Raw genomic sequence first — 18,779 nt, forward strand, 5'->3', positions numbered from 1 at the left:
ATGGTTGATTTTAATGTTCTCTACCTCCCCCTCAAAGTTTGTACATGGAATTTTCAACCAACCTGTGTGTGTGCATCGGAGTTCATATTTACTCATTTAAACTATATTAATATTCATATATATAAATCCTTAACCCACCCCTGGTATGAATGTTACTATAGGTTCTCATGTTAAAAATTTAATGGAGTGAAATAGCACTAGAAAAGGTTTAAAAATAATATTTTACCAATAATTTCTACTAATATTTTATCTCATTTAGCAACATCATCATCAGGGAATACAAAATGAGACATAACTTGCGTAAAAAGGCAGCTAGGCGAAATACTAAAGTCCTAACTATGTGGGGTTCACTCTATGGAGACCCCTATCGTTGGCCTAGGACAGTGGTCGATATCGACCCCCCCCCAGGGGTCGATATACCTTAGGGGTTGATTGGGGGTCAATAGAAAAATATGACATCATTGTACAGGTAGTATTTAATTCGGTTAACTTGGATTACCTCCATCCTGAATGAAACACAATTAAGAGTGAATTGTGGGAACAGTGACATGAATAAGACCTGTAAGATGGAGCAAGGTAATGAAAATAGTTACGGAGGCCAATCAAGTAGGCCTAAATGACATATTTACCAATAAACAGATGTCAGTGGTTCCCGCCCGGCTGGTGCGGTGGGAGCGAGATGGCAACACGTGCATGGTTGTTTATTTACTTATATTTACACATATTCGATCCCAGTCTCATTTTTGCACCTCCACAAGTGAGCTTTAATGTTCTAAAATTCAACAACATACATATTATAATTCAATCGTTATTCATTCACGAACTAAACTTCTCTATGTTGAAGAGTTGAGCAGGGCTGGTAGTAATACCAATGATATTAATACCAGTATATTAATATAACTAGTAATACCACAGTGATATTACTAGTGATAGTAATATAATAATATATACTATATTATACATACAATAAACACTGTAACTATAAAATAAACAATTTAAAAACCCACATAAGCATCTTTTTCACTTGTCCTATTATAATTACGTAATAGTAAAATAGAGGGGGTCGATAAAACGTCAAGAAACTCTTGAAGGGGTTGACGGTCAAAGAAGTTTGGCAACCCCTGGCCTAGGATGTAAACTGGGATCTCAAAGTATTAATGTTTCCCATATTTTGAGAAGTTTTATGCAAATTAGGCTGATTTTTAAGAGAATATTCTAAAAACGTCTTTCTATTCTAAATTTACTGTGATGGAACATAATGACCTTTTTCTAATTGATTCTGTGATCTTATAAAAAGCAAGTTCTGCAAGGCCAGATTGACCATAGTCATGATTAGAGATGTATATGTGTGTGTGTTCTTCCATGCAGTTGATAGTTGATATTCCTGTCTGTCCATAGACAGAATACCACATGGAAGTCTGTTATGCAAGTTAGAACAAATAGGGATGGATAAGACTGGATGCTGGACAGATATTAAAAAAAAAAAAAGTGGTAAATGGAAGAGCAGAATCTAGAAAATAGGTGACTAGTGGTATGTAGGAAATAATCTAAAAGGAAACATTCAGCTGTTTGCTGATGATGCAAAATTAGATAGAGTAATAGTTAATCAAAGTGATGTGGAGAGCTTGCAGGACAATTTAAATAGGCTTTCGGTACGGGCGAAAGTTAATTGGTGCCAGTTTAATGTCGAGAAATATAAAGTTATGCATTTTGGAATAAGATTACATGCTTTGTATCACAGCGATGGCACTGTACTCCAGGAAATAGATGAAGCTAGAGATTGTAGTCCATAAGATTACTTGGCTATTGAAGAACAAGTAGAGATAAGGAAGTTATTTTTCTTGATAAGGCCTTGATACATCCACATCTGGATTACTATGCAAGTCTGGTCTCCTGGGTTTCTTGGGAATGAGGAAGCACTAGAGAAGATTCAGAGGCTAGTGACCACGATGGTGATTGGTCTGTGGAATGTTCCTTATGAAGATAGATTGAGGGTGTGTAGATTACAGAAGTTGATTGATAGGAGGAAAAAGAGGGGATATGACGGAAACATTTAAATTGCTTAAAGAGTTTTGTAGGACTGATGCAGGGGAAATGTTTTAGCACTTGTCTAGAGGGACCAGAACAAGGAGTCATCCCTGGAAGTTGAATAAAGGTGTGGTTAGTAGGGGTGTGAGGACTAGATTTTTTGCTTGGAGAGTTGTGAATGAGTAGAATGGGTTGCCAGAGTCAATTATGAGTGCTTTGTCTGTTAATGGGTTCGAGGAGAGATATGATAGATTGTGTTGGATAGTTTGGGTGTTTCATCGTGGTAAAATAGCTATGGAAGTTTTTGGTTGTGAATTGGGGGGGGGGGGTTTCTTTTGTAATTTTGGGAGGTTTTTTTGAAACACGGTATTATTACATTTATTTGTCCTTCATGGTTGAATTATTTATAGAGTAGGTGCACGTAATATGGGGATGCAAGATTCATGAACATATTTTCCATATATTGAGCTCTCAGTCTCCTGCTCATGCATGCATGGCTTCATAATTGTTTTTCCATCAACACATACCCCTATATTCAGACATCCTCCATTAAACATAGGTTATTTGCTAGTTAGAAAGCCTGCTAAGTTGTTTCCATCAGCTTCAATCCCATGTACTATCTAGCAAGCGGCCTGCAGAATCTCTTCACATTCTGTGAAATAGAAGAAATTCTGGATCCTTGAAATGTTTGGAATGTCCTTAGCAGTTGCTATTTATATTGTGTGTGGAGGGGATACCATTGACCTTGCACTTAGAATAGGCATGCCAACAGTCAGTCACTTGGCTGCAATAAGTAGGGTAGTATTTTGTTAGGTAAGTATACTCATCCACTGCCTAGGGATCCAGTTGCATTTTTCCGAGTAGAGAAGATATGAAGTTGGGAAGATAAGCACCTTCAAAGTGTAATTGAAAGAATGACTATACCAACAATTGGAAAAGGCCTGAGTTCAATTCCCATCGTGATATGAGGAATCCTTATAGGGTTTTTTTTCCAAATGAAGGTGAGTTAGCCAATCTCATATGGAGGTAGCAATGCTTTTCTCTGGGAAACTCAGGTTTTTCATCCTGCATACAGACAAATCGGCCATGAAAACATGCAAAATTTACATCCATAAAAATACAAGTGATGGTGGTGTGGGCAGTAGATGGTATTGTAGATGATGATGGTAGTAGCATTCTGTATAGTTGGTGGATTAAGTGGCAGAGATGGAGAGTTGTAGAGTGCCCTCCCTCAGTGAGTCCTTGGAGGTATCACATAATATTGCCAGAGTCCTGGTTTTGGGAAGCAAGTAACGCTGCAGAATGGTTGAGCTGGTTTGATGATGCACATCACCATCATGGACACACACATACACACACGTGCATTTGTGTGCACACACTTGTGCTTATCAGGGCATAGAACTGAGAACTTTATTATGTTAAGATATTATGGTTGTCATATTTGATACTTTTTTCACTTTAATACTAGTGATATTTTATCCTTAAAATGCATTAGCTGAGTTTATATCTGAAATATCTGTAGTTTCATTAAAATTAATTACTGTGATTATCATGTAATTTGTTATTTATAGTCATGCCATAGGTACCTTTTAAAGGTTAGCTGAGTTTGTCTGTTTCAATAAACACTGTTACAAATATATATGCAAGAATTATGACTCTGAAATTAAATTTGTAATTACTTGAAAAAAAAAAAAAAATCATTATACAAGAAATGAGAAATCACGGGCTTCTATACTAGAATTCTCATTCTAGTATATAGAGGCCCATGCAAAATTGATACTTATTTCAAGAATAGCTACTATACCTTTCCTGTGTAATATTATGCATATCTTCATTATTTTTTACACAATTTTAAAAAATATAAATTTTTAAAGCTTGTTTAATTAAAATTTCAGAAAGTAAAGAACAGTATGTGTGTGTTTGATTGCACTGACATTTTATTACAGTTTCAATCACTTTTAAAGAGGATGATGATAATTTTATGGAGTGAAGGTGTTAAAACAGGCCTAGATCAGGAACTGTCCTCTTGTTTTCTTTTAACATATTGTTACACAGTATGTCTGATGAAACTACTTCCATAAAGGACTGTTGGCAGAATACTATTCCATCCTGCAATGCAGTTAATGATGTTCATGCAGAGTATGTATTATTCTTGTCAAAATTATTTTACACTGCAGTATTTTTTTTCACAGGAAATGATTTTTTTATTGTCTCTAAAACTTTTGTGCCTCTTCAATAATTTACACTTTTTAAAGGTTCTATTAAAAATATATAATACATTTTTGAAATAAAGTTGCAGAATAAGCATTTTTCATCGTAGTCTTCAGTATAATCTACATGTCTGGTCAACAGTGCCATTTAGAGTTGGTGACTAAACAATCGGCTATTAAATTTTAATTGTAAAGTATATTTTTACTATGTAGTGCCTTTATTTCTTAGTACCTTGATAGTTAACATGTTTCACTGCTACTGCCTGATGCATTTTTTACTGCCAACGACTAATAATTAGTTTTATTCTAATAAACTAGTAATTTTGTTTTTGCTCAAATGTGTTTTATTTATTACATACTATTTCAATTTCACACTAGGGGGTGGGGAAGCTAGTATCTTTCCTCTCTCTCCTGTCTGTAGTATAAAAAGTTTTGCTTTTTAATACACATTTTGCAAAATGTGTAAACAATTATTAGATTTTTTTTTCCTTTTAAGGTTACACGGTGATCAGCATTTATAGTGAATAGTGAAGAATTTATGGAGACAAACACACACGTGTTGGAGTAATTACATATAATTAAGAAAATAACACTCGATGTTTCGACCTCTGTATCGAGGTCATCTGAAAAACATGCATATGCACAGGACACAAGTAACATGACACTACTCAAAAGTAAGATAAATCTAAATGCTTTGTTAATCATTTACCCTAGTGAAACTTGGTTACATTGTATTCCCCATGATATATTTCCAATCCAATATTTCTCAATATTGGATTGGAAATAGAATGTAAAAGATATTGCATTTTCAGAGAGGACCAAGGGAACTGGTATTGCTAATGATAGTAGAGGAATTGCAATCAACAAGCATTCACCTGGACAGGGAAGCAATTAGAGACAACAACCCCTGACATATAACATGTACTTCTACAACCAGATTTTCCATCATGGTTTTTTGCTCCAATTTATTGTGAAATAACACATCTTTCATTAATAAAGCACAAACTAAAATGAACAGCGCCAAAAAGTTCAAAAATATAATTAAAATGGTAATAACTAGCTATTATTAATATGTGCTAAGAGAATTTTGGTAAATGAGTAGTGTAGAATTTTCTGTTGATTTTGGGAAGAGATAAAGCCATTGGCTAAAAAAAGTATTGCGGGTGTGATTTCTTTGGATAGACTAGTGTCATTCAAGCAAATGGTTCTAGCCCAATTAGTTAAGGTTTTGATAACACCATATTGCTGCTAGGGGATGATGATGTATGTACCTTCCAGTGTAAAGGATAAGGTTCCATTTGGTAACCCAACTATCCATTGGATAGTTGGGTTACCAAAGCATCAAGGAAGAGCAAACAACTATTGCTTTCCTTCTTAGTGGTGAAACTGATCCTTTGGTGTAGGCCGTTGAAGTGTGCTAAAAAGTTTCCAACACACCTTATGACTAAATTGAGAACACATTATCCATGTAGCATAGCCATATTTTGAGAGGAAGGGAAAGTTTAAAGCTGTGTTTTCAAAATGTTCCATGAAATGATTGGTGAGTGAGGGTAGAGGGATAGCTCATAGCTGTGCCTTCAATCTGCTTGTAGGTTTCTTACCATGTAAAATAACCTGAGTTCATGGTAAAACTAAAAAAAGCTGCTAATGTTGGTGGAGTGGGAAGGAGGGTTGAGTTCTGAATTAGTTCTGTGGTACTTTCTTTTAAGGATACATTCATGAATAGGGAGGCTATGTCAAAACTAATCATGATGTCAGTATTTTTAAGGATCAAATCTGAAAAGTAAGATTTAAAGTGCACAATTTTAAATGTAGAAGGAAGTGTGGCCTGTAATGAGAGCTCTTCATAATGCTCTTTTCCACCTCTTTCACTTAAAAAAAAAAAAAAAAAGCGTTCTTTTTCTTTTAAACTATGTTTCTCCCTTAAAACTTTCTACAACCTATTCTACACGTGTTAGTTTTTCTCTCTCTGTCTGTCAACTTCCTCTTCGTAAATACACACTTTGCACAAGCACACTACTGGCTAGTGCAGCAAAATGAGAGTAAAAGGGAGACACAACATAAGGAAAGTGGATGTTGGAAGTAGTAGTGAATGAGCATATGGGGATGCTAGGAATGGAACAGTATGGGATGTAATTGAGTCTGAAGCAATAGATAGGTAAAGTAGTGATAAAGGCAACTGGGAATAGTTAGGTGTAGGGAAATCAGAACCTACATGTGGCATGGGCATGACTGGTTATACTCGTAAAAGTGAATTACTGTTACTTAAATATAAAGAGCTAATAAGCTTCATTTCGGCAATATAAACATTATTTAAATTAAGGGGATATTAAATCCCACATTGTTTTAAAACCGAATAAGAAACTCAAAGATTGGAATCGGAGAGTTTCATGCTGAATATAGTAAACTATAAAGTATCGGCAGCTACTAGCGTGAGCTAATGCAAGTGACCCTTGTACGTAGTACAATACCGGAGAACTCGCAGCAAAGTCAGTAAAGTTCTGATCGCTACTCTTAGGTATTTTCCATAATGTAAAAACACATTTCCTAGGAAATGTATGCTGTTTACATTATGGTGGGAGGTCACTACCCAGACCGGTTTCAGCCTTTTTTGAGGCTTCATCAGTGAGTAGCTAGACCAAATTAATACCAAAGTGTATAGCGAAAAGAACTTATATACTCTGCTACGAGTTTCCAAACAGGTGCAACCATTTAGTTACTTAAATATAAAGCATTAACTCACGCTAGTGGTCGCTGATACTTTATAGTTTACTATATTCGGCATGAAACTCTCTGATTCCAATCTTTTGAGTTTCTTATTCGGTTTTAAAACAATGTGAGATTTAATATCCCCTTAATTTAAATAATGTTTATATCGCCGAAATGAAGCTTATTAGCTCTTTATATTTAAGTAACTTAATGGTTGCACCTGTTTAGAAACTTGTATAGCATAGTATATAAGTTCTTTTCACTATACACTTTGGTATTAATTTGGTCTAGCTACCACTGATGAAGCCTCAAAAAATGCTGAAACCGGTCTGGGTAGTGACCTCTTACCATAATGTAATAACAGCATACGTTTCCTAGGAAATGTGTTTTTACATTATGGAAAATACTTAAGAATAACGATTAGAACTTATATACTATGCTATACAAGTTTCCAAACAGGTGCAACCATTAAGTTACTTAAATATAAAGATCTAATAAGCTTCATTTCAGCAATATAAACATTATTTAAATTAAGGGGATATTAAATCTCACATTGTTTTAAAACCGAATAAGAAACTCAAAGATTGGAATCAGAGAGTTTCATGCTGAATGCAAGTGACCCTAGTTCTCCAGTATTGTACTACGTACTAGGGTCACTTGCATTAGCTCACGCTAGTGGTCGCCGATACTTTATAGTTTACTATATTCAGCAAGAAACTCTCTGATTCCAATATTTGAGTTTCTTATTCGGTGAATTACTGTGTTTATTTACAAATGCCAGGCACATCAGAAATAAGGGAGATGAAATGGTTTGTTGATATAGTTTACTAGCTCAAAAATTGTTGGAATAAGTGAAACATGGTTAGATAATGATGATATCCTCATAGGAATAGAAATGGTAGGATATGATTTTTTCTGTGAGGATAGAAAGGACCAGGGGGGGGGGGTGCTGTTGATGATAGAAGGCAAATTATGGCTATGCAAAGTTGAGATATGAGATCTAAATAGTGGCAGTGGTTTTGAGTTGGTATTGTGTGAGCTAGAGGTTGACAGGAGATATTTATTCGGATGCTGCTATAGACCAGGGAATGAATGTGGAAGGTGGTGACGAAGAAATGTATAGGCAACTTCGATCAGTGAACAAGGGAAGGCTGATTATTTTGGGTAATTTTAATTATGGCAGTATAGATTGAAATAATGAAAAATATTTGGGAATAAGGAAAATGATTTTCTTGATTTCTTATGTAAAGTAAAGAAGGGCACACGAGGGTCGAGAGTTTTAGTTCTGATCATTTCATCAGAAGATGTAATTGTGAGTGGGGTTTTGCACTTCCCTCCAGTTGATGAGAGTGATCTTCAAGTGATCACCTAGGTTGTGACTAGCCATATGAAAACTTCTGTGAGGAAAGGATATATGTGGAATTATAAGGCTGGTGATTATGAAAAGTTTAGGAGACAGCTTGGAGCTATAGCATGGAATGAGCTGTTAAGGAAGCAGTAGATAAATGTCTTGGACAAGGGAGATGCAAACAGAAGCAGGCAAAATAGCCGTAAATATAACAGTGGTATCCTTTGATATTGCGAAAGCTTTTAATAGACTGCCACACGACAAGCTATTAAATAAATTGAAGCAGTTGGAATTGGATAACAAAGTTCCTAGTTGGATTGGTGACTGGTTGTCAGATAACTATCAGAAAGTTGTATATGGGGGGGTGCAGCATGCCAAAGGAGGAAGGTCACTAGTGGTGTGCTACAGGGGATCTCACCTTGTTGTTCAAGGTGTATATTAATGAGCTTGCATATAACTGGTTATATGCTAATGATGCAAAATTGGTCTTACAGGAGAACTTGAATAACTTATATGAATGGGCAGGTAAGTGGAACTGCTTGTTCAATGTTGCAAAGTGTAAGGTTTTGAAATTTGGTAAGCAAGGGTAGGATGCAAAGTATGCAGTTTGTGGGAATACTTTAAAAGAGTTAGAAGAAATGAGAGATCTGGCAGTGGTGGTGGAGAGAGAGATCTGAAATTCATGGGCCACATTGCATGAGTTGTGAAGTTATGATTCCATTGTATAAGGCCTCATTTGGATTGTACACTGATTTGATCACTGGGTTTTCATGATGATGATATGTTAGAAGATTCGTAAAGGCGGTCAGTGGACTTTGGAATGGGGAGTATGAAGACAGATTGAAAGAATGTCAATTGCAAAGCCTTGTGAATAGGAGGATATGATTGAGACATAGGTTAGTCGGGTTGTTATCAGGTCGACAGGGAAGAAATTTTTCATTGAATGAGAGGGTGGGGGATAGAACAAGAGCCATTCCTGGAAACTGTATAAGAATGGTGAGGTAAATGATTGAGGAGAAGGTTCTTTGAATGGAGAGTGGTTGGTGAGTTGGAATGCATTGCCTGTGTGTGTGATATGAATGTAGACACATTGAATCAGATTAAGGCAAGTTTGGATGAGCTTTGTGTGTGTGTGATAGTGTGTACCTCCTACAATGAGTCTCTGACTCCACAAAGAGCAGATGTTAATAATAATAGTCATCGCTTCTTGTGTAAACAAGACTGTTTCTTTACTTGAAAATCTTCTTGAAAAGCTCAGCATTTTTTTCTGCCAAGTTAAGTTACAGAATTATAACTAAATTTGAGGTTTAAATTTAAATGGTTTAAATATTCTCTAATAAGAAATTCTGTTTTACAAAAAGAAATAATGAGTGAAAAGATAGTTACAAGTTATTTTAGACTGCAAAGCATGTTGGAATACATTAGAAAATATGATAAACAAATTTTTAAGGTTAGCTCTTATTTATAGTAGGATGAGTATTCAAAATTTGCTGAAAATATATTAATTTGTTTAAAATTCATAAGATTTTATAGTTGACCTGCTAAACAATCATGGTGCACATCTACTGACCAGTGAATGAATTTTTAGATTCTTCTTTTATAATTTGGAAAAACAAAATTCTGTTTTGAGTAAGAAGCTTTTGAATTCTTTCAAGAAACTAACTAGCAACTTTTTAGATTGTTTTTTATGGCAATTCAAAATTAAATTATGTGAAATGCAAAATCGATAATGGCATGAATTTTCAAAGAAAAGTATACTTCAGTAGAAGTTTCAAACAGAAAATAATACAAAGAAATGGAAAATTATGATCTTGGAGAATTAGAAGCACATTTAAAAACAGAACGAGAGAGAGAGAGAGAGTTTAGACAGCAATAATCAAAAAGTATTTTCATCACAAAAAAGTGACGTGTATTAATATGAAGTGACATGTATGCTGGCACCAAACCCAAACTCTGTTAGATGCACTACTAACAGTAGATCCACATCCACCCAGAACAAAGGGAATTTTTCTACTTCAGATTTATTTGTAAGTAAACAAAAATCCCTACTTTCCTGATCAAGTAACATTTTGTTTTTAAAATTGTATTTTAACAATGAATGAAAATTTGGTATTAATGTTTTCCCCGAGCATTAATATATTGGTATCCAAAACCTAAGGACAAACATTATTTCTGAAGATTACAACTGCAAATTCAGATGGTTTATACTTGGCATGTGTACTTTCAGTAGAAAGCAAGTACACATGCAAATTTTCAAATAAAAAAAAAAAAAAAAAAAAAAGAAGTCACGTGGTAGTACTCAACAAGTGATTGTGTTTTGAAGGAAGCTCTTTTTGTGAAGGAATAAAGTTGCAAACTTGGATGTCTTGTAATGTTTCAAAGACATCATCTAGATCCTTGTTCTTCAACCTGTGGTCCATGGACCAGTGCCAGTCCGCAGAAATTTCCTGGTGGTCCGCCAAAAATTTCTTCGTCTATCAGAAACAACTCTCCAGCCACGTATATATCAAATGTTTTAACCTCTAAGCAGCAGCAGCAGATGTCGCACTGGCTAAAAATCATAATTTTATAATGGATTTAATAAATAAAATACTGTCTACATTGGTTTATGTTTCTCTCTTAGCCGTCAGCCGGTCCGCGAAATATTTCTCCTGTTTTCCCTGGTCTGCAGGTGGAAAAAGGTTGAAGAATGCTGATCTAGATGATTTTATGTGAGGAATAATTATTGGAAAGTGCTTGAAGAAAGCCGCATTATTACTAAAATTGCCAGAGAGTTTGTAATCTCACATAGGCAGCATTTTAAACCACTGGAATGCATTCCAGATGTTTGCTAACTCGCTTCTCTCTACCGCAGAGCATGAAGATAAATTTTGGTTATAACAGGAAAACGTAATCAGTGCACCATTGCAGGTCAGTTTGCAAGTCAAATCCATTTAAGCGCAGATTTGTGAATATCTTGACAAACTGTGGCAAGACGATTGTGATAAGTAGGCCTGTTGTAGTCTGCATCTCGTTTCCACAGTTCATTGTAGAGCGCATTTTTAGTGGTGGCGTATCTATAAAAATTGGACAAGACACCAGTGAACTAATGTACTCTTTACAAATAAGTCATTTTAATCTTTCCTCTGATTCTAGACGACACTTGATCTGGTGTGAAAGTGGCACTTCTTTCCATTGTGAGAATGTTCTTGAAAGGAATAGGTACAGTAGTGCTTTGGTCATGGTGTGAGGGAGGCATAAGCTTAACGGATGCACTGAGCTACAAGTGCTGGAAAAAGGGACTGACTAATCAACAGTATTGCAACGAAGTTCTTCAATGTCATATTCAATTGTTCTGTGGTGCTGTAGGTGAAGAATTCATTTTTATAGATGACAATGCCACACCACATAATACACGAGCAGTGGAGATACTTCTGAAGACCTAGGGTATTAATTGAATCGAGTGGCCACCACACTCTCCAGATCTCAACCCCATAGATCACATTTTTGGATGCAATTGGGACACATAATGCTGCTCTGAATTCCCCTCTGGAAAGCACACAAGGTCTTATCCTTGCTTTGAAGGAGGTGTGTGGGCTAGTTGGCCTCACAAACCCCTGAATCATTTAGTGCTAAGCATTGTACGGTGTTGTGATAGCTGCATCGCAGTTTGGGTTGGATATATTCCATACTGAAATGTCTCTCTGCATAGTTTTCTGTAAACACTGTACATTAATTCTTTAACTATATCTTTAAGAAATTTGTAACTTTTGCCAAAAATGTTATGGCAATTTAATTTGTATGAAATTTATAACAAACTTTTTCTATAATATAATTTATTGGTATGCTGGCAATAAATTTGTCCACATTTGGGTTGTAGTCCAGAAAATATTTTCATGTACAGGTAAAAATGTAGTTCTTTCTTAGCTTTTGAACACCGGTATACATGATTAAAATTTTTTTTATGTTAATCTCAAATTCAATGTTTTTCTACAAATATGTTATCTGTATACTATACACACCGTATATGTCGGCGTATAAGACGACTCAAATACTACAGAAAACCCCTCAAAATCATGGGTCGTCTTGTATGCCGAGTATAAAAAGGGATGCTTAATTTCTTGGATGAACATTTAGGTAGTTACAATACATCATCACATAAGAAAATAGGCAGTGCTTATAAACAAATTGGATTAATTTTTTGTTACATAAATTTATTTAAAATATTAAAATAGCTGTAATCCCCCAAAGGATAGACAGACAAAATACCATGTACTGGAGAAAGTGTTGGAAGTTTATTTTGCACTTGGTTGGACTATAATAAATTTGGTTTAATCCTTGGATAAAGGATTAAACTAAATTTATTATCGTCTAACCAAGTGCAAAATAAATTTAGTTTAATCCTTGAATAAAGGATTAAACTAAATTTATTATAGTCTAACCAAGTGCAAAATAAACTTCCAACATCTTTCTCTAAATCCAGAGTAATTCAATAATTAGGTGGTACACCTGTTGGCAACTTGTATAGGTAAATATGACCTCTCCTATTGCTTCTGCCTTAGTATCTCCACGTTTGGGTCTGCCTCCCACTGATGAGACCTCAATAAAGTCGAATCTGGTCTGGGTAGTGGCCCTTCCCTTAATGTATAGCAGTATATGTGTCTGCAAGGAGATGTGCTTTGCATTATGGGATATACTGAGACAAGGAATGATGAGAGCTTGGTCCATCTTTGCTTGGAGTTGCCTGGTGTTGCACCACCTTACCTCAGTCCTGAAGATATTTTCAGGCACAAACTTTGTTTGCTTACACTTGGATAAAGGATTAAACTAAATTTATTATGGAGAAAGTGTTGCTGGATGGAAGTACAGTGTGTATGTGATGCTTGCAAGAGATCAGAAGAAAAAAGATGAAGGGAAAAATCTGGAGAGTGGTATTGAAGAGACAAAGTGCTTGGCAGTGGAAACAGTAGTGGTGTGGGAGATGAAGAGAATGGGAATGCAAGAGGAAAAGGGGAAACATTGGGAGCCTTTTTGGATAGGGAGAGTGGATGTTGAAAGTGACAGTGAATGTGTGTGTATGAAGATGGAGTATTATTGCGATGTGGGTGGGAAAGTTAAGGCCAAGCAGATATGTGTGTAAGTGGTGATTGGGCAGGTGTGGTAGGGAAATCACAACCAACAAGTGGCTTGGATAGGACAGGTTATAGACCTAAAAATGAACTGCTGTGTTTGTTTACAAATGCCAGAAGTATCAGAAATAAGGGGGATGAAATGGGTTCAGTGATAGTTTATTTGTCCCAAAATCACTGGAATAAGTGAAATATGGTTGAATGAAGATGATATCTTAACGAGAATAGAAATGGAAGGATACAGTATTTTTCAAAAGGATCGAAAAGACAAGAAGGGAAGGGAGTGCTGCTGATGATATCAGGGGAATTAAATGCACATAAGGTAGACATTCAAGAGGGAAATAGTTGCAATGGTTAATGTGGAGGTTGAGAGGAAGACGTATTTAGTTGGATGTTGCTATAAGCCTGGAAATATGGAGGGTGGTGATGAAGAAATGTATAAACAACTTGGATTAGTGAACAAAGGAAGGGTAATTATTATGGGTGATTTTAATTATGGCGATATAGATTGGAATGAAGAGAAAGCAATTGGGAATAAGGAAAATGAATTTCTCCAGTTCTTGAGAGAGAACTATCTCAGGCAGCACATAAAGGAGGGTACACAAGGATTGAGAATTCTAGATATGATCATTTCATCAGAGGATTTGATTGGGAGAGGAGTTTCCCACTTTTCCTCCAGTTGGTGAAAGTGATCACCTAGGTTATGGCTAGCCATATGCAGACTTTTGTGTGGAAAGGACATATGTGGAATTATAGGACTGGTAATTGTGACAAAACGAGACAGCTTGGAGCTATAACATGGAACTAGTTGTTGAGTGGTAAAGAAATAAATGCTGCATGAGAACTGACAAATAAATACATAACGACATCAATGTGTCAGTGTATTCTGAAGGCCAAAAGGCTGAATAAGGTAGATGTGAAATGAATAAACGTGGAGCTTCAGCATAAAATATGGAAAAAGAAAGTACTTTGGAGGACGTACAAGATGAATAATGGTAATAATTAGTCAAATGAAGAGTATAAAGAACAAGCCAGGAGAGTGACTCAGTTAGTAAGGAAAACAAAAGTAGAGTATGAGCAGAAACTGGCAAATCATGCAAAGAAAAACCCTAGAGTTTTTTTAGATATGTGGCAAGTAGAAGGAAGAATGATCATGTAAGAGGAAGTTAATGGTTGAAAGTGGTAGAATGGTAACTGCTGCAGAAGACATTGTTCAGTAATCAATTTATAAGGGTGCTTCATCCTGATCAAGGTAGAATCATGAACTTAAATATAGAGGATATAGGAGAAGATGGCTTAATTGTGAGTGAGCAGGAGGTATTTGAGAAAATAAATAAACTTGATGTCAATAAGGTGATAGGATTTGATGACATATCACCACGTGTCTTAAGGGAATTGGCAGTAGCATTGGCATGCCTGTTTAATAAGTCTTGCAACAGCACAAGTTCCAAGGGAGTGAAATGAGGGTAAAATTGTTCCACAGCATAAAGGTTGTGATAAGGCTGTAGCTTTAAATTATAGGCCGGTCTGTATATCTAGAGTTGTGGTGAAGGTACTGGAGAGATTGGTGAGAAGTAGGATACAGAAATGGTAGATAACAGCAGTATTCTCTGTGGTTATCAGCATGGATTTGTTAATGAGACAAGGGAGATGCATATACAGCGGCGTGCTTGAATTTTGCAAAAGCTTTTGATCGACTTCGACTCAACAAGCTGGTAAATAAATTGAAACAGATGGGATTAGATAACAGACTTCTGAGTTGGATCAGTGACTGTCTGTCAGATAGGTATCAGGAAGTTGTATATGGGAGTGCAGTATTCCAAAAGAGGAAGGTCACTAGTAGTGTACCGCAGGGGTCAGTTTGGGACCATTGTTATTCAATTTGTATGTAATTGATATTGGGGTGTGTTTAACTAGTGATTATGCAGCTGTGCAGAGTTAAGCAGATCTTATGGCCTTACAAGAGGACTTGAATAGATTGCATGAATGGCAGGTAAGTGGAACTGTCAGTTCAGTGTTTCAAAGTGTAATGTTTTGAGATTGGTAAGCAACGATGGGATGTGAAGTATACACTTGGTGGGGGAAATTTTAACAGAAGTAGAGGAGATGAGAGATCTAGGAGTGATGGTGGACAAGGACCTGAAATTCAGGGACCACATTGCACAAGTTGCAAAGATATTGCATCGGATAATGGCAATGCTGTGGAGGACCCTGACATGCAGAAATAGAAGTTATGATGCCATTGTATAAGGCCTTGATCAGGCCTCATGGATTGTTGTGCACAGATTTGGTTGCCAGGTTTTCATGGTGACAAGGATATTTTGGAAATGGGCCAGAGAAGATTCACAAAATTTGTCAATGGTCTCTGGAATGTGGAGTATGAGGACAGATTGAGTGAATGTCAGTTGCAGAGCCTTGTGAATAGAAGGAAGGGGAGGGGGTTATATGATTGAGACATATAAGCTAGTCAGGGGTTGTCAGGTTGATATGGAAGAGATTTTTCATAGAATGGGAGAGGGGTAGAACAAGAGGCCATCGCTGGATATTGTATAATGAGAGTGTGGGGAGCAGGTTTTTTGCATGGAGAGTGGTCGGTGAGTGGAATGCATTGTCTGAGTGTTGTAAATAGACGCATTGAATCAGTTTAAAGCATGTTTGGATGTGCATTGTGTGCAATAGTGTGTACTTCCCACGATGAGTCTCTCATTCCATGGAGGTTAGATGTTAATAATAATAAAAGAATAGACGAAGACCGCAGCAAACTGTTACCATCCCATACATTCAGGACGCATTTGTAAAGATATGTTATTCTTCTTCTCTTCAAGGATCAGGCATTTGCCTGTTCTTGCTTCGCTGGTCTTTCCTTCTTGCAGCTGGTCATTCTTTTCCTTTGGTCTATACCTATCCATCTCTTTTGTTAGCTGATATCTTTCCATCCTAAAAATATATTCTTTCCATTTCTCTCTGCATTCCTTGATCTTTTCATTTATGTCATAAATATCTAATTCTTTTCTGATATCTTCATTTCTTATATGGTCCAATTCTGTGCATCCTTTAATAGCTCTTAAAAATCTAATTTCTGTAGCTTGTATTTTACTTTCGTCTTTCTTTTTAACCGTCTCTAAATATGTTAAATATGTTAGAAACATGTTAAAAATTTCTTTTTAACATCTTTCTAAATGATTTAAAAGAGTGGGAGTGGCTATTACTTTATAAAATTTTAGTGGAGTTTCTCATCTTGTTATTTTATTCAGTGTCCTTTTAATTGTTCACAGATTTTCTGAATTTTTTTATATTTTTTCATATATATCGTTATCTTTTAGATATGTTATTATGCAGCCTAAATAATTTAATTGTGTCAGCTATTCTGTTATTTTATTTTCTATAACTATTTTTGATCTAACATGATCTCGATCTTTAAATGCCATGACTTTTGTCTTCTTTTATGAAATATGTTGGCTTATTGTTTAATTCATAAACTGATTTTTGAAGATATTTGCATACAGCATTATATTGATAATTCCAAAAGTCAGTAATAGAAGGAATGAATGAATTAAGATGATGAAAAATTTGTTCTGTGAATAGGGAGCTTTAAACTGTAAAGCTGTGTTACGTTGCTGCTGCATGTATTTCTACAGATTTAGAAGAGATGGGGATAATTATTGATACCATTTTGGAAGAAAGACTGGAAATATTAGTGGAAAATGTAAGTAGTATGAGCTTCTTCATGAAAAGAAGTAGAGCGGAGTGAATTGGTAAGAGTTGGGTCATTAATCTATTTAATTTCTCGCTTCTTTACGATCACAATGTAAGAACAGTAAATTAAATTGCCTAGAGCAAAAGAAAAAATGTAATTTTTTTTTCAGCAGGCAATATTTGTAATATCTTTTTGTAAACCAAGAGATTTGAGCTTAGAGTAATCACAAGAAGAGAAATTCACCTTTTCTAGAGATTTGGATGTTGTCAAAAGTAAGACTGGAAGAGAAGGGTTTGTTTTAGCAAACACTATGATTGAGTGGTTTACTAACATCAAGGTTATCAGAATTGAATAATGATTTGGTGATCAGAATTTAAGATTGTAGAGGGTGAAATTTTGAAAGTTTGCTGATTTGAGTAGGGTGAAGTTTGTCAAATGAGACAGTGTACTGTCATAAGCAAAACTCTATGTTGGATTTGCAATCAACTGGTAAAGGTTGTTTGATATATGGAAGGAAGAGGGTAAGTGAAAAAGCAAAACATTGTGCAACACAACACCAACATCATTCACAAAGTTTCAGGATAACGGTCCAGACAGAAATTGGTAACCTGGTTGCAGAAGTAAATTAAAACTGACCATATGATAGGAGCTTACTTAATAGAATTTTGTGCAAACCCAGTTTTTCCAAAGATGGGTTACATAAACAAAAAGGTTCCCTGTTGACTGAGAATGATAGTCCTTACTGGAAATCGTTTATTAGTTGAACCTTCAAGGTAACATAGGAGTTAATGGTTAATACAGCAATCCCTTGATTAGTGCGCCTAATGCGTTCTTTGAAACAGGCGCATTAATCGAAAACGCACTAATCAAGTATAATAACCTATGGAAAAAAGTATAATTCGTTTCTCAAATTTCTTTTTTTATCCTTGATTTTTTTTATAAAAGAATTAGGGTATGTCTCAGGGCCTAGTTAAAGGAAAACTATGAAGCTGAAAGACAATAAAACATATTCAAAATATAAATCTATTATTCTGACAGGCATTTTGTTTCTTTTTTTTTTTTCATACAACTGCCTCTTCTGCAAATTTTCCTGCTTCTCTCTTCACAAGGACCAGTCTCTAAGCATTGCTACTTAAAAGTTTCAGTTGCACGAAAAATATTTTAAATTTGTTTCTGTGAAATCTCTTTGGGCTTGTCGGTGATTAAATTTTCTTCATATTTTTCAGGATCTTCCCGCTGTGCATCTAGATTTAGCAGGTCGGAATCACTCACTTTCTCAGAATGAGATTTAATTAACTTAGATTCATTTGAAAAACCTCAAAAATCATTTGCACAATGTGGAAGAATGTGCTTCCAAATGGATAGCATATTGCTAACAGTAATTTCATTCGACTTTGCAACTTTATAACCAGGCTGAGATTTCTCTGATTTAGCCAGAAAAGTTTTGGAAGGCAATGGCTTCCAAAAAAAAGGCCAGTTTCATTGACATTAAATATTTGTTGGTCACCATAGCCCCCCCCCCCCCTTCTTATATAATTTTCTTCAAATCTCTAGATAATTTGCAGCCACCTCCTTATCGGCACTTGCAACTTCGCCTGTGATTAGAACATTATGTAGGCTATTTCTCAAACCACCCAGCACTAACGTGGAATTCTTTTTTTCCTTCATTGATACCCCTT

The 18,779-nt window shown here is 35.7% G+C and overlaps 1 protein-coding gene across 2 annotated transcripts in view; it reads left to right on the plus strand.

Annotated features, from left to right (window-relative positions):
* The window catches only part of LOC150097460 (uncharacterized), a 244,133-nt gene that overhangs the window by 42,928 nt on the left and 182,426 nt on the right, over window positions 1-18,779 (plus strand). For both annotated transcript variants that reach the window (XM_090407276.1, XM_090407277.1), the window contains exon 2: window positions 3,975-4,167. In XM_090407276.1, coding sequence (XP_090263402.1) covers window positions 4,085-4,167 — 83 coding nt within the window. In that variant the 5' untranslated portion in view covers window positions 3,975-4,084. The remainder of the gene's footprint in view (window positions 1-3,974; window positions 4,168-18,779) is intronic.

Source organism: Typopeltis vanoorti, chromosome 17 (assembly GCF_054136105.1).
Source record: "Typopeltis vanoorti isolate ZY-2024b chromosome 17, IOZ_Tvanoo_1.0, whole genome shotgun sequence".
NCBI lineage: Eukaryota > Metazoa > Arthropoda > Arachnida > Uropygi > Thelyphonidae > Typopeltis > Typopeltis vanoorti.